The sequence below is a fragment of the Acanthochromis polyacanthus genome, chromosome 8 (genome assembly GCF_021347895.1).
Source record: "Acanthochromis polyacanthus isolate Apoly-LR-REF ecotype Palm Island chromosome 8, KAUST_Apoly_ChrSc, whole genome shotgun sequence".
NCBI lineage: Eukaryota > Metazoa > Chordata > Actinopteri > Pomacentridae > Acanthochromis > Acanthochromis polyacanthus.
In genome coordinates, this window is record NC_067120.1 from 6328783 (window position 1) to 6351666 (window position 22884).

Consider the following 22884-nt stretch of genomic DNA (forward strand, 5'->3'; position numbering starts at 1 on the left):
TAACTGACTGCCAACAACAACTTCTCTAATAATTCTTAATAGTGAATTTTATGACATATAATGATGGAAACTGAACTTGTTTTACCTTTAATCTACTGTTAGTTATTATAACTTGCAACAGAAAGATATTCACCCGGTAACTACCCAGTAACTACTCAAAACTTTGGGGTTTCCATATTTCCGAGCGGCCCCTGAAGGCATCAGTAACATGCATGGTAACCGGGGCGGATCTATGTTTGATAGAAGCTGGGCGTGGGCTCCTCCACTCCTCATCCCCTCCGCTCTCTGTGGAAGCACATTGTTCAACGCGGGCTCATTGCAAACCAGCACTAATGAATGTTTCGGTGCATTTTTAGTTCCTGAGAATTAAAAAAAATATACACTTTTCTGACAGAGACGAGGCAGACACCTGAAGACGGAGGGAGGAAGGAAGGACATCGAGGAACATTTTGTATTTTTTTGCCTCCTGATTACAGCTCGAGAAGCAACAGAAATTCAAAGATTTTTTTCTTCTCTCAGCTCTCTCTCTGTCTCTATTCCTCTCCAGTGGACGAAAAACGTCGCTCTTGTCGCTAATTAGACCTCTGCTTGTTGTAAGTATGCAGTGCACATTCCTGTGTCAGAAAAACGTCGGCAGTGAGGATTTTTTTTTTCTGTATTTTTGGACCCCGCTGGAGACTGCGGTCCACAGTTGTTAGCTAGCTATCATAACATTTTATGTTAGCTTATCTAGACAGCTCAAACTCAAGCTTTCCTCCCTACATAATGAAGAATTAGCAATTTTAGCTACGCGTTTTGTCATATAATTTAGATAAACAGTCTCTCTTAAAACTTGAAGGGATAACATTTCCCCCTCCTTTTTAGCTCACTCAAAAAAAAGAAACCAAAGGCATTTAGATGGGTTTCACTCTAACGCGAATTCACTTTCAGCCTCCAGTAAATGGGTAGACAGTTTTTTTGTTTTTTGTTTTTTCCGTGTGAGGGTTTTTGCTGGTGCCTTCAGTGGCCACACAGACAAGTAGGGTGACGCCCCGTCACACTGACTAAAAACTGAATGTATCACTGCGGAAGTGAGATTCCATTACAGGGCATTTATACAGAGATGACATGGACTAAATTCTGCTCTCAAATCTGTTCAAACTGTTCAGTAAGTTGAAAAGGAAAAGAGATGACCGAGGCAGCACGAATGTGTATTCGGCTGGCACTCAAAGTGAGGCTATAAGAACTCTAAAGGAACCGTTATCAACCCAAAACTGACTCAAATTTGTTGTGTTCAGTTTTTAAAGTAACACACATTTAAGTTGGTGCTTTATTAGAAAACAAAGCAAAGCAGGTTTCACTTTTGGCTTTTTTTGTGCATGTAATTGCTCTCATTTTTTATCATCTCTGCTGCTCACCAAAGCATCATGTTAGTAGAACAACTATATATGTTATGTGTATTCGTTATCATATAGATCAGGGGTGTCAAACTCGTTTTAGTTCAGCCCAATTTAATCTCAAGTGAGCCAGACCAGTAAAATCAGAGTGTAGTAATCTATAAATAACCTATCAATAACCACAGCTCCAAATTTTTCCTTTGTTTTAGTGCAAAAAAGTACATTCTGAATGTATTCACATTTAAGGAACTATCTTTTTTCAAAACATTATGAACAAACTAAAATTTGTTAAGAAAACTAAATTACATTTCAACAGTAGTATGCCTCAGTTTATCATTTTTTTATACATTGGCATTGCAACTTACAGATCACAGTGGATCTGCAAAGCCACAAAACATTTAGTCACAGCCATCTGGAACTGAATTATATAGTATTTTACTTTAAAAAAAGACAAAAACAAGACAAAGTATTACAAAATGAGACACAAAACGACAAAAGCGAGAAACAAAATGATGAAAAAAATGAAACAAATGACATGAAACTAAACAAAAGAGACCAAAAATTAGACAAAAAAGTTACAGTGACAAAAAAATGGACAAACTAGACAAAATATTATGAAAGCGTGAAAGAAAACGACAAAAATGATACACAAAACAACAAAAATGTGAGACAAATGATAAAAATCAGACAAATCAGACCAAATTTTACAAAAATGAGACACAAAATTACAAAAGATTATCTAGTATTTTGTTTATGATCAAAACAACTTGTCAAGTTCTTGAAATTATTTTAAATTTATACTTTTACAAATTCCAGTTAATGCCTTCTCTGTGATTTTTACACTGTACAACGTCGTCCCCTTATAGATTCATGAGCATTAGACTGCTATGATGAAGTCCTGTGTCGGTGTCAGTAGAGTTGAGGAGAGAATTCGGGCAGCTGGATAACAGCTGGAGGTAGTCCAGTGATAGAGGTGTGATGTTGATGTGTTGTCCCTTTTCTCTGCACAGCTGTAGCCGGGATGCTGCCAAGCCGCATGCCAGAATAAGTGTGACTCTTATAAAAACCACCCTCTTACAAATGACAGCTTATCCTGCTGCGTTGAGTCCGTAGGGTTCTGCTTTAAGCCTGTAGATTGGAAGCTTAGGATGGATAGATTTTTGTGCATGAAACAAACTCCTGACTCGATGTTGTTTTTCTGCTTTATTTATCCGGTTAGTGATTCTAAATGAGGTTGTGTGAATGGATTTTACTTTTGAAAGCTCATTGGGAAGAATCTTCTGCCAGCTTTGCATACGTGACATTGTCTCTCAAACTAAAACAACTGAACAGTCATAGGTTTTAGGGTGTTTGGTGTCTGATGATGATAAGTCTCTTCTGACTGGCAGCCCTTTGTGTGGAGGTCAGCTGGACCTTTTCATCTCTGCTGTTGCCTCCACCTTCTCACCCTGACCAGCAAGCTGAAAGGATGACCCAGTAAGGAAAAGGTCACTTGGATTCCAATGCTGCTAAGTGCGGCTTGTTTAAGCTGCACGCAGATGCAAAAAGGCTTTCTTTAAATGTTTTTCTAAGGGAGGAATTGTTTATTAGGAGGATTTTTACTTATGATTAAAACAAAACTCTTCTTTCATTCAAGTTTTGGTACTTTCTTTGGCTTCCAGCTCAAGAGAAACGGTTGGTCCTGTTTTCGGTGTGGTCTAATCAACTAGATTTGTCCTTGAAGTAACAGATTTCAAAAGACTTGACTCAAGTTCTGCCTTGTTGTGTTTCATTGACCTCACAGAGCAGAGTAGTGATTCCTCAGCTGCTGGTCAACATTTATGTTTGGATGCTGTTTAGGACGATGATGTCACTGGAGCACAGTGGGAGGGTGTGGTGGGCTATCGAGGCTTTAGGATGGGTCTTGGAGTCTCAGTGTTCGACCGTGATACCTCCCTAGAGAGGGTCTCCTTACCATCATTACTCCATTAAAAATCTATTATCTCTGCAGTGGGCTTGTGGCTCTGCCAGTATGGATTCTTTAACCAATTAAGCACTTTAATGGAGAGCAGAATGCATGTTGAGGAAGACGGTCATCCGTGTTACCTGCTGTTTTGCATCGTGTGTCTTGAAGTGATGGAAATGATTTGCAGGTTTGCAGGGATCGTAGAAAAAGTAAAGAGTGTTTATCGATTTGCTTTGTTAGAACCAAGAATTAGCGAGGGAAAACCTTGGGTTTAGAGAATTTTAATTATTGATGTCTTTATGTATTTTTAAGTTTGCAGGTCGACCCTTCCCTCCTGTGTTTGTTATGCCCTTGGCAGATAGTCCGAGTAGCCCTCAGCCACTCTCCTCCTACCACCCCTATTGCTCTGTGCTTGCACCCTCCGTAAGCTGTCGTGTAAGATTATCCTCTCGGTCCAGGCGAGGCTCTAGGGTTTCAAAACGAACTGTTAATTTCCCAGGCTGGAGGTGGCATGCTATAAATAATCCTAAATGCAAACATGCTGTTCAGTGGTCCTTGATCGAATCGGGAGCAGCTCTGGAAAGATTTTGGGGACTTTGGAATAGAACAGGTGACCACTTTGCAGATAACACTGTGGTTGTAGCTCATCTGAAAGTGAAAGCAGAAAAGTTGCTGGTTTCTCCTTTAGTAAGATGATTTGTTACCACTGCTAATACATTGGTCCTGGCTATGATGCTACAAGATGATGTGTACAATGTGCAAACGAAAACCTGGGCACTGTGTCACCTCATCATGCCTGTAAGGTGTACTAGTATTATTACTATTAGGACTACATTGGTTATCCATGCACTGAACTCATAAAATCAGAATTGCAGCATTGAATATGAGGCTGCTATAGGGACAAGATACCCATCTGTGTGCACAGAATAGAAAACTTTGACAAGAAGTTGTTATGTTTGGTCCCTACGTGTGGATGAAATATGTACAACGCTGGATGCATTGATGACTGAAAGCTCCTGAGGCTGCGTCCTCATCCGTCCTCTCTGTCTACACAAAGACCAGCTCGGCATGAGCCCCCACTGACAACAAGTGGCTCTAAGAACGCGACAGTCTCTCTATCAATGATTAATTTTGCTGTTCATCTCCATATGTAAGTGTGGATTATTAATCAGCCGCTGACATGGCCTAGTTTGAGAGAAGATGGCACGACTGTCTGCTTTCTTTCCTCCAGTCTCCCAGTAGCGGGCGCGGGTGTGTTGCATTTGCATTTTAGACTGTATTTGGCAGGTGTACACTTGAGATCTGGTTATGTCTAAGAAATGCTGTTAGCAACCGTGTTACAATCAGCAGAGCCGTGTATCTGTGTGTGATAGTGCGGATGTCAGTCTCTTTTTATTGGTGTCCTACGTTCTTATTGCTCATCGGTTCATTCAACTGTGCATCACTGGAACAAACAGTATAGGAAAACCTTCTATTTATGATTTATGTTTTACTACTTATTGATCGGCATTAATTATTAAAGATGCGTTTTGTGCATGTCCGTGCCCGTCCCTGTTCATCATCATTTCTTTTTACCATGAGAGACTAGTGTGGCAGAACACTAATATATGACTAATGCTTTGATTGGATGTGTACATGCTCTGGAGACTTGTGAAATCTGATTAACATATCAATATTAGTAATAGGACAGAGCTGGTACTGACAGATGGGCTGATGATGGAAAATTTTAGGCCACCTGATTAAGAGTGAGGTTGAGAATTGGGTGTTGGTGTTGTAGAGGTCGGGTTTGTTTCTTTTCACAGTCAAGACCGATTATGAATAATGAAGGCGACCCAAGAACCGATATTTGGAACCAATGTACAGCTTCATTTTTCATTGAAGTGCCTTAGTTTATTCATGTTTTACGTATATTTTATTAAAAGCAAAGTTTTCAAGATTTATCCTGCAGTGTTACAAGGCTATTATGCATGATGTGTAATTCTTTTTTTTTAAAGAGACATCAATCATTGGAAAAATGCTGACTATGAGATCTGGTCATGTCGATTGACCCTTAGTGTGGTAGGTTATAGGAGATTGAATCAAAGGGCTAAAGGAGACATAAGGGAAGCAGAATCCAAATATCCCACAGGCAAAAGTGCTGTCCAGTCTTTGCCATCTTGCCCATTTCCTCAACACCCCTTATTGTGTTGTCACTTGCACCGACAACACTGGACTTTGATTTGAATTATGCGATTGGTCTTACAAGTTGCCACGTCAGTCGGTCAGATAATCAGCCAAACATTACCTGACAGCAGTTCTGATATTTAGTAATTGTTGAAGAATCAAGAGTTTATCAAGAACATTTGAAATTCAGCTAGAGCTGTACTTTAAAGCTGACAGTGAACAGTCTGGCTGTCATGATGAAGAGATGTTCTGAGCAAGATACCTTAAAGTCTTGAATTATCTCTGGTCAAGAAGCTTTGGACAGTGGGGATTCTAAATGTTCTCAAATCTGGTATTGGTATCCTGTCCTGTATTTTAACTGCTTGTTTTCTATCTAAGATCAGTGCTTTATCTTAGCCATTCTGATATTATCTGTCAGTAGCTGTGTTAAGATTTTCTTTGGACTCTCAGAAATTGTGATTTTTATAGACCAAACAATGAATTAATCAGAACATAATAACTGACTAATTGAATTGAAATAATTGTTCGTTGTAGGCGGAGAAATGATGGCACTCTTGTGATCCCTTGTTTTTAGTGAATTGGAAAAATATTAAATCCACTGTCTGTATTCCAAATGATCAATTTATAATTTGATATTTACTTTTGCGTCCACACTGTTTCTGTTAACTTTTCCAGTGAAATATTACTGAAGTAGCTGCCAGTGTTTTATTACCTCCATGCCCCGTCTTTGAGCTTCGCAACCTTCGGTGACAGAAGATATTCCAGCGTCTGTCTGCCCTGCACAAGACTCTCCTTTTCGCACAGCTGCTGTTTATTTGGTTAGAGGAGGCTCTTAGGAGCCAGGCTGGCTCTGCAGCTCCGCCACAGTCTCTGTACTCCAGCCAGGGCGAGCTGCACTGTGTACCAGGTTGATTTATTTACAGTGAGGGAAAAGGAAGCTAAATGTTTGGCCACGAGATTGAGGGGTCAGTATAATTCCCTTCCTGTTGTGCTTCAGAATTATAGCAGCGAGGGTGTTTTTACAAGGAGGTCATTGTTGATACTGGTGATGCTCAGAGCTACCTGTTCCATTAAGGCAAGCGATGGCTTATGGGATCAGGGATGTGATACAGGAGTGTGTGTGTGTCTGTAATTGAATGAGAACAGCTAAATGGCTGTGTCTTCAGTTAGCAAGTCTACTTTTCTGTCAATCATTAACATCATTCCAGTCCAGGCTAATCTTAGTCTGCCCCTACAGCACAGTCACACACAGCTCAGACACAAATAACACAAACAGGGTTTATTTGTTTTTACAGAGGTGGGTGCATGCTGAGTCTATTAATACAACACCACACCCAGACACCCAGAGAGACAAACATAGGAGGTTGTCTTTTTTTTCACTCCCCAAGACTGAATTAACTTTATAAGTTTAGTTTTCTTTTGACGCTCTGTGTCTTGTCCTCTTTTATTAAACAGTCTGGAGGTTGGGTTTTGTCACCTGCTCAGCTTCTCTGTCTACAAGCAGAGTTTAAGATTCACTCCAGCTGTGTGTGCTCCCTTTGGGACTTAAAGCACCAGAGAGAGGGTGTGTGTGTTTTCTACTTTTACTGACTGAAGCACTAATTTTCAGCCCTCTATAGTGAGCCAGGAGTTTGTGCAACAGATAGAATATGGAGCGTGTTTTACGTTACAGTTGACGTTTGGTACTCTGAATAAGGTACAGCAGCATATGTGACGTGTGATGCCCATGAAATCCTGACAGATTGATTACACACCACAGCAGGTGGTGCAGGTTAATGATTTTCTTCTTAAGGAGCATTCAGCAAAGTATGAGACGGTTGACGAGCACGCTTAGATGTTTAACCCAATGTGTCCGTATTTTATGCGAAACGGCTTCATCTGAAGTATGACACACGAACTGTTTGAGGAACAGAAATTTAAAGCTACGCTGAGTGTTTGGGTGGGGCAGATTGGCATAACAGTGGTATGGCATAATATGATTCTGACGCCATTATTCTACGTTTGTGATGAAAGTGGCAATAGTGCTATTCTTTACATTGTACTGTTACAGCAACTGAGGCAGGATTATTGCTTGTGTTACATAAAGGCACCTATAAATTACGTATTTGCCATTTTTGGTGTTTTTATTTAAAGCTCGTCTCTGTGAATGACAAAAAAAATCCACTGGGGGCTTTTTGGTCACTGCTGTCAAAACAAAAGTGAAACTAAGCTGTCATTCAGAGCTGTTACATCCAACCAGGTACAGGATTTCACAGTTATTTTCCACGGCAGTCTTTCATAAGGATGACAACAGTATGATGACATCACTTGACCCCTCACTAACTGTATGATGTCAAACTGACACTTTAACCACATGAGATCTCTACGGTTGCTATGGGCCTCCAGCAGATTGTTCTTGTGGTTAGCCTCAGATTTGTACTTGCAAAATCTTCATGATAAGCTACTTTCTTTCCAGCTCTGACTCATCAGGGTTCTACTGGGCTGGTATCGGGTCGTTTTCAGGTCATATGTTTGGTAACTTTGTGGTAAATTTTCAGCGAGCTGAGTCATACTTCACTCAGAACACAGTGGAAACACCCATATGAGTGCTTTCTCTGCCCATTACGCCTGGAATTTCACTGGCCAGCACTGCTGTTGTGGGGTTGACGTCAGGGGATCTGTGTATACCTTTGTCTGGGCTTGTGTCTGAGCTTGGATATACAACACTGTACATATGTAGTTCTAGCTGACTCAACAGTTAATGCTGTAATAGCACAATAGACACAAACTTTCCTGCAAATTTCCCATATTTGTCGAGCACGCATGGATTAGTTGTTCTACTTCACTGCCAACTGCCTCATGTCTGCTTTATCCATCAGTTCTGCTACTGTTAACATCCACAAGCAAAGATATGCATTTTAAGCTGAGCAAATTTCCCATTATTATTTGCCTTATCTAGCACAATTTTGCATGTCCGTCTATTACAATACAGTAGTCTAAACAGTAGATCACAGGTCATGATCACATTATTCATTTGTTGGTGTCAGTGTTAAGCTAATGTTTGCTTTTAGCTAACATGAAATTATTGCAGTCAAAGACACAAAAATAGGTATTTACAAATGTTTTTCGTGTTGCTCACAACGAAACCCGCTGTGGTAATCACATCTCAAAGTGGTTTATACCGGCGGATTCATGACAATCTAAGCTGTCCATCGGCGTATACTGTTTGTGTAATCGCGTTTGCAGCCGTCGGACATTCTTAGAATCGCGTTTGCACCCTTTGGACATTCTTTAAATTCCTATGCAAATTGGTAAGTGTACCACCGGGTTATGGTTAGGGTTATGGTTAGGGATGATGTAATGCAAAATATAGCATTGGATTGGCAACGGTTTCACATTAAAAATATAATATACCTATTCGTTTGAAATACGTTCTGAGTGGCACGAAAAGTCCGCCGTTTAAAATACATTGGTGTGCATTTCGTTGTGAGCGGCACGAAAAACATGACGAAATCGTGTTGGTGCGCACGAAACCGAAACAAAAATTTACGTGACAGTTTCACGAATCCTCGTGAGATCGGGCTGTAATATTTGAATTATAGTTCTTCAAAGGCAACCAGCAACTGTCATTTCCTGACAACTTTCATAATGGAATCTACCGTATATTGGAGGAACTCAAATATGCAAACAACCTTGGTTTTGCTCAAAGTTGGATGTGGAAAATACTCATCACAAAAATTCTTTGCTATTCTTCACATTTTAGGTTTTTAAAAATTAAGTCTGTTGTCCTCAAGGCTTTATAGATATTGTTACAGCCCTGTCACTGTCACGGTTATTACAGAATTATCAATAAAAATATAAATATATTGTTTTCATATGATATTTCATTTCATTTGATGTCAATAGTTATTGATCATTTTTATTGGGGACCTGAGAAAAATGTTTAAAATGATTGGACAAAGCCACCTTATTTCACATTTATCTACCGTAGTCTATTTATCAAGGCACTCTAGTAGCAACTTTAATGTTAAGACGATTATGGTATCAACATTGAAATATAAATTTACTTACGTAATTAGCACAAGGTAAGGATGAAGGAATGATCTCCTCTAATATTGAAAGCGAATATTGCTAAGGGGGAAGCGTTGTGGGACACAGAGTTGTTTTCGATTTCAAACCTTATCTCATCAGGTCGAGCACCAGGCCCTGCCAGTAGCAGACCTCCTATGGTGGGGAGGGAGGACAATCTAGCTCAAAGAACAGTCCTATTCTATTATTGATTTAAATGTTTTGTTTTGCATTATTACTGCTTTATTTATTGATCTTGACAGTCACGGATTTTGTGATAATTTGTTTATCTTCTATACCATTTTAAGTAATTTTAAGCAATTTATATCTGTAAGTTTGCAGTTTTTGATGATATCTCCTGTGGTCCTGATCACTTGTTAAACTTGTTACACAATAAATATTAAACTGTAACTTTACAAAATTTTAACCCAGTTTGCAAGATTTGTTGGAAATTAGATGTTTTTTCCCAAAATCTTTCAGCCCTAGCATGAGGAAAGGCTGTAGACTAGCATCCCTTGGGTGACATGCGTCAAAGCCATAGGTAGAGTGACTTAGGGCGAAGGGGCTCCGTTGTCTAGCAATGAACCAGGGAGTGAGCATACTCAGGGTCTCTTCATGAAGCTGAACTTTGTGTTTTTGTTATGTGCTTTCATGCCAGTTTGCCTCTAATGCATTTAAGTGGAACTATCAAACATTGTAGGAATCTATTTTATTATCACTATTGATGAAATGTCTCTCACTGCTACATATCGCTGTCATTTTGTTCTTCGAATTGTACTGTAAAACTTACCTGTCGACGTTGAAACTGATTAACTTTTTCTACTGGGCTGTCAAATGCAAACCAGGCCTATACATTTTGTAAAGGTAGTGTTTACCTGTGTTGTGTAAGTTCAAGCTAACAGAAAATGGATATCACTTATGTTTCCTCAGGAGACTGATATGTTTCTTTCATAACATGGCTTGATTTATGACCCACACAGCCCTGCTACTATGACTAGACCCATTAAGTATCTTTAGTGAGTCCATAGGGGGCAACTGTAAGGCACACCTGGAGTCATAAAGTCCTCTTTTAGGCCTCTCCTTCTGGTGCTGTGGATTGATCCCTGTAGAAGAACCAAGGCAAACCAACTAGTAATAGTTCAGTTGTGAATTGTGATTTAGCTCATTGCCCAAATGAAACGTTGGTGCCGATCCCAATGAACTTTTAACGATCATTCTCTTGTTTTTGCCATTATTGCTTTTTGATCATTTATTGAAATTGATAGTTTTGGCTCCGGTGTCTGTGGCTGTAGGTTCAAAGGTAGACATTAGCAGCGTAAAGCCTGAGTGATGAGGATCTGTCTGCTGGTGTCATGTCCCTCCTGTTTCTCTCTCGCTGCCTCGCCAGCTCTCCCTCTCATGCACACTCTCTGCTGCTCACACTGAGCGCTAGAGGATTGGAACATTGAGTACCTTCAGCACATTTTTCACATTCCCCTTTGAGGGTCTCAACCTCAGCCCTCACTGCACACACACTCCAACACACACCACTGACCCTTCTCACCAATGGGCGGTAATGGTATTGTTGTGTGTTTTGCACAGATTGTGGACTGCATCCCGGCGGTCCAGTGGCAGAAGATAGCTTGTCAAAACTCTGTGTGTCTGCGGTTTATGCTTCTATTCTTTGTCACTGTACTAACCTGCACCTTTTTGTTCTCTTCCAGCAGCGTGTGTGGTGAGCAGCAGCGGCAAAAATGACGGAGTACAAGCTGGTGGTAGTGGGAGCTGGAGGCGTGGGCAAGAGTGCACTCACCATCCAGCTCATCCAGAACCACTTTGTGGACGAATATGACCCCACTATAGAGGTATGACTGTCTTCCCCTCCTGTTCTACACGTTATCCCTGTGGGAGTCGTCTTGGAGGTTGGGGTGGGTTCGAAGATGACACAGGGTTCAGCATATCGTCAAAAAGAATACATTTTTCCCCTTGAGTTGTTGTGTAGCTGTACTCTATATGCGTTTACATGTGGAAGAGCAGCTTATGTGTAATTAACCTACAAGCTTCATATAAATGTCCAAGCACACTAGCCTAGCAGTGATAGACCCAGCTCTTAAGACACAAGGGTCTAGGAATGCTCGACAGGGAGGGAGGCGGGCTAAAAGGTTGTCTTTCAAATCACTCTGCAGCAATTGGGTAGGTATACAACCAATCAGCACAACGAATAGGCTGACGTAGTTCCTAGAGCGCCGGATTGTGGCTAAGTCCCATTAGCTTCCCAACCAGCAGAGCCAACTGGTATATTAAGGATTTGCCATATCCCGTCGGCATAAGTCCAAATACGTCTTTCTTCTCAATGAAACACTTCAGTGCCGTCCTTTGTTTATCTTTCAAGTTGAATTTTAGCTTCAAATCTTTAAGGTCTGTGGCCAAAGCCGAGTCGAAAGATAACTGTTTATTGTGCACCGGTTGCTTCTGTCAGAATCGTCGCACCTCTGTCGTCACTTAGTTACGCCCGCCTTCTGACTCCACACTTCATGGTGATTGGTCCAGCCAATTTTAGGAGCATCCAACCTCGAGCCTTATGGAGGGTAACTAGACCCACCCTGGCAGAGAATTAAATTCGTTGCCGTGGGTTGTCTAGTGCGGCTAGGCTACAAGCACACAGTCACTGCTGAAGAATATTTTGTGGGCCCTTCTCAGACTAAACCAGTGAATTAATTGAATGCTGTGGCAATTCTCCAATGGTCAAACTTGGAAGACATTCCTAATTTTGCTTTAAGAGTAAACATTTACTCCACCCATTTTTTTTTCTGGAATTCTCTGATTTTTTTTTTAACATAAGACGCTGCAGACATTGCAGAGAGAGGAGGGAGGCCAATGAGAATGTTTTCTCCCCTACGTTCTCTCTTTTTCCTCCCTCTCTGTCTCCACTCTCTCCTTCTCTTTCTCACCACGCCTGCCTCTGGCCAGACAATGTCCTTTTTGTGTATTTGCATTCCTGGCCCCTATGCTCCAACAAACAAAGGGACAGCACTCCATGTTTTTGTGACTGCATGTTGGAAGGCCAAACATTGGCTCTGATACCCTGCTCCTCTGATCCATTGATTTTCATTTGACCTGAAAGTGGAGAGGAAGTTAATCATAGATATAAGCGAATACTGTCCATCTGCATCTTTTGCACTATATTTGTGTATGTATGTACATGCTGGTTAGCCCTGTGTGGCTAAGGATGTGGCATCATTTCTGGTGGTCCACCGGTTGCCTCGGATCCCACCAGTTCGTCTGTTTTGTGTCTCACTCACATTTTTTGAAGGATGTCTTGAGACCTCTCTAAAAGTTTCTCCCTTTTTTTCTGCAGGACTCCTACAGGAAGCAAGTGGTTATTGACGGGGAGACGTGCCTGCTGGACATCCTGGACACTGCAGGTCAAGAGGAGTACAGCGCAATGAGGGATCAGTACATGAGAACAGGGGAGGGCTTCCTGTGCGTCTTCGCCATCAACAACACCAAGTCTTTTGAGGACATTCACCAGTACAGGTGTGTTTAAAAGGGAAGGAAAGAAACGAAACGGAGGCATCATGACTTTGAGTAATACTGCTATTGTTGCAGATGTGTTGTTGTTGGCCAGATCACAAACCGGTTGATGCACAAAGTCATCTCTCTTTTTTACCTTGTCTGCATGTGCATTTGTATATGCAGTGTGTGCTACAGAGACTCCCGTGGGGTGTGGAGGGAGAGGGGTGTGTATATGTGTGTGTGCCAGCTCTCTGCAGTAGTTGGGTGATGTCATGCTGTAGCGTTTAACACGGCTAAAGAAAGCTTAGCCCCCAACTGGAGGCTTACAGCACGATGCCAATGAAATCGATCCTGACTCAATTAGAGGAGCAGGGAGAGGTAGTGCTCCCAAGGACAGGGAAGGAGAAAGGGAGGGTAGGAAACAAGGGAGGAGGAGGGGGAGAGTTTCAGCTGGAGATGACAGTGCTCTCTCTCTCTTTGCCACATTTTGTCTTTCTCATCTCATTAGACACCCTCTTGCCAGTCTTGCATGTGGCAACTAAAAGAGCTACACATTAGCAGCCAACTCTTCTGCAGTTTTGCAGGGTTATAGAGTGTGTTACACACACATTGGTTTGGCTTGCCTCCACTGCAACCCAGCCTTTTTTGGCGTGGCTTGGACACAACTCCTGTTAAACCATTGTGCAACTTGTGAAAGCATGCATGGATCTTTGGCTCAGTGCTAGAATAGGTGGTGGCCTGGTGAAGTTATTTAAAGATCTGGCGTTTATTTTTTCCAGGCAAAGATGGTCAGTGTTTTTTTGTTGTTGTTTTTTTTTTTATACTCTTCCACTATTGTCACCTATTAGCTCTACATGACATAGCAGTGTTGTACCACAGCTAAGAATTCCAGATTAGTAAGATTATAGGTGCTCTTGGAATTCACCGTCATTTTCAACACTTCTTTTAGACTTGAAATTCTTGCTTTGCCAGTGAATAACAAGTCAGTGGTCATAATGGATAAGATGTTTGCTGTGACATCAAAACTTAACTGTGGTCATAAACTCCATTAGCAGTGCTGCCTGCAGATGGGCTGATTATAGCAGATCCATCCTGCTGTGCAGTGGCTGACTGGGAAGAAAGGCTGTGCAGATAGAGTGATCTGACCCACTCCTCTCAGTCAGTTCCCCCTGGCTGTCTGGCGTTTGGCACTTGCTGCTGTAGTGATGAGGTAATGCTGTTTGCTGCTAGCCTGTTGTCCATCCCTCCCCCTCCCGCTCTTCCTCCCCCACCTCCCTCCTTCAGCAGTGCAGCACAGCCCAGCACCGGCAGGCCCTGGCTCTTCCTCTGGGTCCTAGAGTTCCCTAGGTGGTTGCTTTTCCAGTGGTGGAGCTGCTGTTGTTTATGAAACTAGGAGGATCCCAGACAAGAGACATGTCACTGTGGCAGTGCTTTGACTAGTCACCAGAGTAATGTCAATTAAATGTCAACTATTGCAATTTTCTTGTCTTGCTTTTTACAGAGAACAGATAAAGCGTGTGAAGGACTCAGATGATGTTCCCATGGTGCTTGTGGGAAACAAATGTGACCTTCCTGCACGCACGGTGGACACAAGGCAAGCCCAGGAACTAGCTCGATCCTACGGCATCCCTTACATTGAAACCTCTGCCAAAACACGACAGGTAGGTAGTGAACAGGAAACACACACCAATACGCTGCGCTTGTGTTTCCATTGAAAAACACTTTTCTTTCTCCCTCCGTTTTTCTCTGTTATTTGTATTTACCTTTATCCTCATTTTTCCCATCCTTGCAAGTGACAAAATTCTATGCAGATTTGAACCCCTCTTATGCTGCATCATAATACAATCTACAAGTTATGGGAGGATTCTAATTTGGACTGTGTAATTTTACATTTTGAAAGCACATTCATGCACGTAAAGTGCAGTGCATGGCCTGCGGTTTGATGTGATTTGTGTTGCTGGGAACATTTCATGCCGCAGGCAATGACTCATAGCCAGGTTACCTTGGCTTGAGAACAGAACTACAGTATTTGAAAGGCCTCATAAGGACTAGTCGCTGCATAGCTCCCACTGTCTGTGACTCACTGTCACATATGTAGGTACACAGAGACTCACGGTAATGTTGAACCTGCAGAATGTCTGTCACTCAAAATCAGATGAATCAAGATTTAAGCAATGACTTCTTTTTAGTCATCCTGATTTTTTTTTTGATTATCGGTGCCTGAAATGATCAGGGTTGCCATGGTAATGTTGCCAAGTGGTGACTACACCTGAGAGGTTTGCTGCCAGTTATAAGAGGTGCATTCAGTGTACTCCACTAATAATTGACCATTGTAAGTGCCCAGATTTTTCTCTAACCTTTCTGTTTGTTTGTGTGCGCTAACAGGGAGTAGAGGACGCCTTCTACACACTGGTTAGGGAGATCAGACAGCATAAGCTGAGGAAGCTGAATCCACCCGATGAAAGCGGTCAGGACTGTATGAGCTGTCGCTGTGTGGTATCGTGATGCAGGTGAGCAAAACCAGAACAAACAAACCAAAAAAATATCAGCAAATTTGTTGGTTTCGCTAGAACATGAATATTCTTCTGTAAACAAATGTGGAACCGTTTCAGCTGAAAACTTTACATGAATCTTGGTTTTCCAAGCAACAATAAAAAGGTCCTAACATCTGTCCCATCTTGTGTTATTTTATTTCCCAGATCACCAGTACATGTTGAGGAGAAATGAAACAGCACGAAGTGGCAGCATGGACTTGAAGACAGAAAGCTTAAACAACTCAATGACGAAATATAAACTTTTTCAAAAAAGAAGATGATTGAAGCAAAAGCTCTCAAGGAAACCACCAGGGCTGATTGAACCATAGACTTTTATGGAAAGGAGGATTTTGGACTGTCACCTGAGTGGCTAGCTGAACTAGCCTGGTCCGGTCCCTTCTTTTTTGTTGGTCCACATTGACCTGTGAGCAACACCACTAACGACTCTTTGTCAACTCCAGTGTGGTCTCACTGGGTAGCTCCACAATTTTCCTGCTAACTTATTGTTTTCAGTCTCAACACTGGTCGTACAGGGGGTGTCCGTCACTTCCTCCCACCTTGAAAGCCTAATTCCACTTCCCCCTGCCTGGCTGCTGGAAGGACTGACTGATTTAAATGGAAAGGACTGGAATGGACACCCCTCACATAAAGAACCCCCCCTTCACTCTGCCTACCTGCCTTTGGTTCCCTTTGAATGGCTATGTAGTACCTTGGTTATTCTGGATGCAGGGGCTGGAGGCTGACATGGGAAAGACTGTAATTCTTTTGCCTAGCTGTAAAAAAAAAAAAAAAAAAAAAAAGAAACTTTTTGGATTTTGTTTTTGATATGAAACATTTTTTTTTTGTGATTGGAAGGTCTGAAAGTCACTGAGCACTAAAAGTGAACAAGGGTGCTTATTTCAGATGGCACCTGGTTTGACATTTTTATTGACCTGCCTGAGGTAGTTTCTTTTTGGAGTAGGTATCGTGAATGGAAAATATATAGATAGATGGATTTCCAGAATGCAGCTGCCTTCTCTCTTTACATATGTTTCATTGCGAGTTGTCTTTGTGGAATAATAATAGTAACGGCTAGTGTACGTAGATTCTGGTGCAATAGAGTTCTTGACTTTCCAAATTACACAAAGTATTGGGAATAAATCATCTTCCACGACTACCTATTTTTCTGTTTTACTTTGGTTCAAGAAGGAGAGGTACAGTCCATGAAGATGTAGATGTTGTCTAAAGCAGAAGAGGTTACCTGTAGAATGGGCCGAATACTCCACACTTGTACAGTTACACAGTGACAGATTGACAAAGCAGTTGATTTTTCTTGCATTTCTTTTCAGTGACTGGATGGTGTATAACTGTTGTTTACTACATGGTGATTTTTAGATTGCTAGAATTGTTCCTTGTGAACAATAAGGCTCAGGAATCGGGGTCCAGGAAGGTCTCACGTAACGGTCCTGGAAACCAGGTTAAGGGATGTCACAAGTCAGTTTTGCAGAGTGTAATGCACAAGTCCTGCCTCAGAGTTGAACTTCAGTTTCTCCACACACCATACTATCCTCAAACCGCTCCTCTTCCTCTGCCACCTTCAGCTTTTTAAATGAACAATAACAAGTCAGGTGCTAGTCATGTCAGAACCATAGTTACTGTATATGTGGGACTATTGTGTGTAGCAGGCGACGGATAGCGAGTTATGGGAGCGCATTGTTTGGTTTCTTAATACAGTCGGGCTTGTGCTCTCCATGACTGTATTAATTTGCTGCCTAAATAAAAGACTGATATGTGTTTACTTTGCCTTATCTGTCAACTAGTTTGTACCTCATTTATGCAGCAAGGTCCATGATTGTCTGTTCTGTTTGCTGTACTGTTGTTATGTTTGAATATGTGTGCAACAAAAAAAAAAATACAAATGTGTTGACTTTAGATATGCGCTGTACAGAATTTGAAAGGCGAGTCCCTGAAAACACTACACTGATTTTGACTTGTCCTGTGACGGCATGTTTGTCAGTTCTTGAGAAGGTCCAGTGTAAGCCAAGTTTTTAGAAATACGATATTGATCCTATTTTAGGCTTGTTACATTGAAATAAATCATGTTAATAACTCAACATTGTTGCAATTGGGGCAAATTATTCAGAGACTGTACTAGATGATTGATTCGGCTGTATTTGGTGACGCATTTAGACACTACAGGCAGGTTTAGGCAACATGCTTCAAATGCAAACCTCAGACACCTTCCTCTGTAAAAGATGTCGAATGTCATTTGGCCTTCGTCTCCTTTCAACTGTTTTTTTTTTCTGGATTTTGTACAGTTAAAATAACTCTTCTCACTCATGCCATAGCTTACACGAATATGACCAATCTGTGTGGATGACGGTGGTCGAGTTGTTTATCAGTTACCTGTTCATTTTGCCCGCTTGAAGAAATAATATGAACTGTGAATGTGTTTGACTCCTTAGATATTGTTTGAGAGAAGCCCTGTGTTTTAAAATTTATAGTATTGAAATGATGCAGGGGATGATCCTTGGCTCTGCTTTTGACCGTGTTGTTCTCAACTTTTTATTTTTCATCCATTGTACTCAAACATTTTAATGAAAAAAAAAGCTTGGAGTTTTTAAAATGTAATTACAGTCCTGATGGTATGCTTGTCCTCTCCCTGTCAAATCTTTAAACAGTACAACCATGATAATAATACCATAGAATTCCACTGATCTATGCATTCGAATTCCCATCGCATTAGAATATCAGCATCATGTTGTCGCAATACTCAGCCAGCAAACCACCAGTATACGTGTCAGAAAACCTGGCGAGCATGACAAAGACTGTAGGGACCATTGGGGGTTTTGCACAAGGATACAGTGGGCACAAGGGCTTGTTTCTCCCCTTGCAAACTGTGGGATGGAGGTGTGGAAAGAATTTTGTGAAAATGTCAACTGTTTAGCTATTTAAGATGTATTTACTCTTTGAAAATGTGGCAAATGTATTGCAGGACAGGAATAAAGATGTCAAGATGAATCTGTCTTCTTTTCCTGAACCATCAAACTTTCATGTTTCTCCTGAGTTTGAGATTTGCTTCCACCTACAGGCCATTTTGTGTATCGTGTGTGAATATATCTGAGATGGAGCTTCTTCCTTCAAGAAAAAAAAAAACATTGTTTTTCAGCTGCTAGAAACAGTTGAATGAACTACATAAACGCTATTGAGAAATACTTAATATTTTCCCTGCTTGTATAGCTGAGTGATAATGTGCAACATCATGCAGCTTACACAGTAAGCGTGAGGCGTGCTCGAGGTCCAAAGGACAGCCATAAAACCTGTGTTTACACGAGAGTTTAACCATCAACAGCGTCATTTATGTAGTTTTAGGTCATGCAGAGGAAAAGAACAGCTTTGTTTCTATAAACTTAATGAAATATGCAACATTAACACTAATTCCTTTATGCATAAAGTGTTTATAAAGTTAATATGTTTGTGTGGTCATGGTAAATAGATGTCTTTGTATCAGTTTTGATTCATTTTTGGCTTTAAAGACTGCATTTTAATCACTTCCAGCAACTGAACAGGAAGACAGAAATAAGCAACACTGTGTACTGTGAGAATATTATAAATCTACAATACAAAAATAAAAGTACTGATGTCTGTCAGGGTAAGCTAACTGTAAACATAATGTAAACAAACTCTTTCCTGCTGATGAATGATGAGGTCCAAAGCAGAGCATTTGGAAGGTCTTTGCAGTTCATTACTGCTGGTAATGATGTTATTCGTGTAACTATTATAAAGTAGCCCAGATGGTACCACAAAAATTGTTCATTTGACTGTGGTTATGGGCCAATATATAATCATTATAGACAGCACTTTCCAAATGTTGAGCAAAAGTGCTTAACAGATGCAAATTACAGGGAGAAAAACAGAGCATATATACCAAAACATTATCGATTCTGACCCAATAAACTGAAGTGTTTTTCTGTTTGCTCCATCCGTGTAGCCTAGTTTTTGCTTTTTATGGCAGGTGATTTGCATATTTGTGAGGCGGTCTTCTTCCTGGCTGCCAAGGGTTATAAAAGATAGAAGGTTCTACAACAGCCAAGACAGACAGAAAGTTGAGAGTTGCTCGGTGTTGACGATTAAAAAGCGATATTTTCTGTTCAGAAAAACTCTAACCATGTCATTCCATGGGCATACAGTCAAGAGGATGCTTCCAAAGGTAAGAATAATTATTAGTGATTCAGTGTTTCTTTTCTCACTGGATCAAACGTCAATAACAATCAACACAGACATTAGAAGATGTAATTTTTTTGTTAGCAAATTTTCTGTCTTTAGTTTTTTAACAGTTTTTATTGTTTTTGTGTGTTTTGAAGACGTACCTTCGCAAACATGTGACTCATGACATACACGTCGCATTAACTTACTTCAAAAACCTTGTGCCCGTGATGGATAGATTTGGTAAGAGTCAAAATAAAAGCTCACAAATTTCCCTTAAAATTATTCAACGTGAAAAATTTCAACTCTAAATGATGATTATTGTTGTATTTCATGCAGTTTACAATGATGGAAAAACAAAGGACTTGATGAGTCTAACCGGAACTATTCCTACCATGTTTTCAGGTAAAAATTAGTTCATGTTTTGCGCTGTGTTCAACAGATTCTGAACCTTTCAAAATCACAAAAAAAAATGCATAATTTTGTAAGAAAAATAAAAAAATGCCTATGAATATTTTCTCTGTCAGGCAAAACCTACAACATACCCATATGTTTATGGATTGAAGAGACCTACCCCCAAACTGCCCCCATCTGCTACGTTAAACCCACACGTGAGATGATGGTCGTCACAGGAAGCTACATCTCCAGCAATGGTGAAATCCTGCTGCCTTACCTGCAACACTGGAACAAGGTGAGAAATAAAGCAGCATCTTGCATATCTTAATGCAGCCACATTCTTCTACAACTTGATGGCAACACCTTTGACCAATCGCACTCGAAGCACTTTTGCACTTACTACAGGTTTTTCCTTATGTCTGAATTCTTGCTTGTGTTGTACGTCGCTTTGGACAAAAGCGTCTGCTAAATGAAATTGTAGAATTGTAGATGTTAAAACAGGCAGACAACGGCAGCTGGGTTAGGGACTGATGTTTCCTGGAACTCACATTTACAGCACGATGAGGTTTATAGCTTTACAATCACAAGTCTGATGTTTTCTTTCCCCTATTAGGATGAGTGTGACATCGTCAGCCTGCTGCAGGTGATGGTTGCCATGTTTGGAGAGACCCCTCCTTTATCTATGCGGCCTCATCCAGAGCCTGAACAAACGTCATGTGAGTAACACATGTAGAAAATAAACCTCCACGTTGTTTCGAGATAAAAAATCTTTGCCCTAGACAATAACTACTTTTGATAAGACAGAGCCACGACTCCTATCTAGGCCACACCTGAGTGCAAATCAAGGTTCATTTCTCATAAACTAACAGTTGAAAATGCATTTTCTTTTGAACATGTTTAACATTTTTGTCATTAAATGAAGCATATGTATTTTTTTTAGGTGGGCTGCAGTACTACAGACAAGCAGAAGTACTTCAAGACATAGATGGAAGCTCATATCTGCCTTTAGCCAGAGAAGACAATGAACCTTTCCAGCAAGAAAACGAAAGCAATTGCTAGTTTTATTGTCGATGTTGAGTAGAAGTCGTATTAAAAAATGCATGTGTGTTACTTTTTATTGTCCAGTGCAAAGTGTCAGATGGTATCCATTGAATGCACAGTTCATTAACAATTTTTCAAATGATTTATTCTGCAAATATCAAGCAACATACGTGAAATTATGTGTGTTGTTTGAGAATTTAAAAAAATGTAAATACTGCTTCAGTTTTCCAAGCCTGCGTGTTAAGAGACTTCATTGCTTTACAAGCAGCTAAAACTGTTCTTTACTGGCATCCAAAGGCCAATGTTTTGCTCTGATCTAAAAGAAACTGGACCTTTAACCACATTAGACATATATAGCTGGGTGCAGCCTACTAAAGTCTGATTTATTATATAAGACTGCAGCTTACCATTTACCACAGCAGAAATGTGAAAAACGGTTTAATCTGGAAAGCTGTCACTTACAATAGTCATAGTTGCAAGCGGCTGATCATTAGTATAACGCATTTATTTTGTTTCTTGATTTTGCCAGTTACTTGGTTTGGATTTTTTGTGTTATCTATAGTTAAAGGTTTCACTATAGATGCATAAGCAGATTACAATTTTTCATACAAAAAATAATGTAAGACAGGACTTGTAACAACTACTGGCTTAGCTACCATTGTAAATAAAAAGTCATATTAAACCCATCTCTGTTTACTATTGTGGGAGTCATTTCCATTAGAATTGTGCTTTATTTTTCTTTGAATGTGAAAGTTGGGTTCACACATATTTTGCCAAAAATATCGCAGTTTCATATTAGATATATTTTTCTTGTTTTCTATGAAGGGATACTGAGATGTGTGATTTGTGGGATTGAAAAGATTTAGAGGGATTTAGAAAATGATGATTTTTTTTTCAACTTCAAGGTGAGTAAAAATCAGTAAGTACTCCATCTGTGCATTTAGCGTGTTCTAGGCAGTTTCTTTTCACCCATTAGCCACATCATTAATTAAGGTCTTAGAAAATAACACTAGATTTTTGCATGGATATTCAGTATAAAATCAGTCATATGTCACGTCTTTCAAAAATAATGTTTATCAACATAACTGTAGGTGACATAGTGGGAAATCATGTCAAGCCTACAGCATGAGTCAGTTTGATTTCAGTTCAGCACAGCATGCTTTTTTGGCACGAATATTAGGTGGACAATATTCCCAAAGCATCAAAGATGGTGCTGATAAAAAAATAAAACAAAAAATGAGGTGAGAAAAATAAAGAGGCAAAAATATTGTATATTAAGTAAAAGAAAATTAATAAGATGATAATAAGAGAATAACATAAAATAATTAAAACAACGTTACTTTCTGCCTTGCCTGCATTAGTTGGTGTTTTTTCCTTTGACTCTACACACAGGACCTCTAAGGGATGCTTGCTCCACCTGGTGCAGTCTTGATGGCTAGGAGACCCCAAACTTCGTGATCATAAAGGGCAACTGGTCAGATATGCCAAATATTTTAGACCAAATTCTATTTCCTGTGGCTGTTTAGTAAAGATTGTCTTTTATTATGTAAAATTGTCCATATGCTGTTTGTTTCAGTGCATCACTGAAAACACAAACTCATAGGATGAGTCACATATCCCAATACACAACATGCATTCTATATTGCACCGTGTCTTTTTGCAGAGGCAAAGGTGAAACATTGAACTTAATAATATTGTATTA

The 22884-nt window shown here is 40.3% G+C and overlaps 2 protein-coding genes across 4 annotated transcripts; both read left to right on the plus strand.

Moving 5' to 3' along the window:
• The first annotated feature begins 240 nt into the window (after window positions 1-240).
• LOC110948431 (GTPase HRas) lies at window positions 241-18560 on the plus strand. 3 transcript variants are annotated; one of them, XM_022189952.2, is made up of 6 exons: window positions 241-593; window positions 11238-11375; window positions 12869-13047; window positions 14528-14687; window positions 15412-15536; window positions 15726-18560. In XM_022189952.2, exons 2-5 carry the CDS (start codon window positions 11265-11267, stop codon window positions 15529-15531), a joined length of 570 nt encoding a protein of 189 aa, XP_022045644.1. In that variant the 5' UTR covers window positions 241-593; window positions 11238-11264; the 3' UTR covers window positions 15532-15536; window positions 15726-18560. The 3 variants fall into 3 exon arrangements, with proteins under 3 accessions (XP_022045644.1, XP_022045643.1, XP_051807988.1); XM_022189951.2 differs by having other exon boundaries at window positions 242-593; window positions 11235-11375; XM_051952028.1 differs by lacking the exon at window positions 241-593 and adding an exon at window positions 10868-11083 and having other exon boundaries at window positions 11235-11375.
• Window positions 18561-19530: 970 nt separating this feature from the next.
• On the plus strand, window positions 19531-21814 carry zgc:123278 (uncharacterized protein LOC641569 homolog). The gene is made up of 6 exons (XM_022189949.2): window positions 19531-19749; window positions 19904-19988; window positions 20085-20150; window positions 20273-20436; window positions 20755-20857; window positions 21082-21814. The coding sequence occupies exons 1-6, from the start codon at window positions 19708-19710 to the stop codon at window positions 21198-21200; spliced, it is 579 nt and encodes a 192-aa protein (XP_022045641.2). The 5' UTR covers window positions 19531-19707; the 3' UTR covers window positions 21201-21814.
• The last annotated feature ends 1070 nt before the right edge of the window (window positions 21815-22884 follow it).

Excerpts from the sequence above, each read along its gene's own strand:
- LOC110948431 (XM_022189952.2), top strand. The coding sequence starts at position 11,265 with ATGACGGAGTACAAGCTGGTGGTAGTGGGAGCTGGAGGCGTGGGCAAG. Across the intron at positions 11,376-12,868 it reads AATATGACCCCACTATAGAG|GACTCCTACAGGAAGCAAGT; the intron begins GTATGACTGTCT and ends TTTTTTCTGCAG. Across the intron at positions 13,048-14,527 it reads GAGGACATTCACCAGTACAG|AGAACAGATAAAGCGTGTGA; the intron begins GTGTGTTTAAAA and ends TGCTTTTTACAG.
- zgc:123278 (XM_022189949.2), top strand. The coding sequence starts at position 19,708 with ATGTCATTCCATGGGCATACAGTCAAGAGGATGCTTCCAAAG. Across the intron at positions 19,750-19,903 it reads TCAAGAGGATGCTTCCAAAG|ACGTACCTTCGCAAACATGT; the intron begins GTAAGAATAATT and ends TGTGTTTTGAAG. Across the intron at positions 20,151-20,272 it reads TATTCCTACCATGTTTTCAG|GCAAAACCTACAACATACCC; the intron begins GTAAAAATTAGT and ends TTTCTCTGTCAG.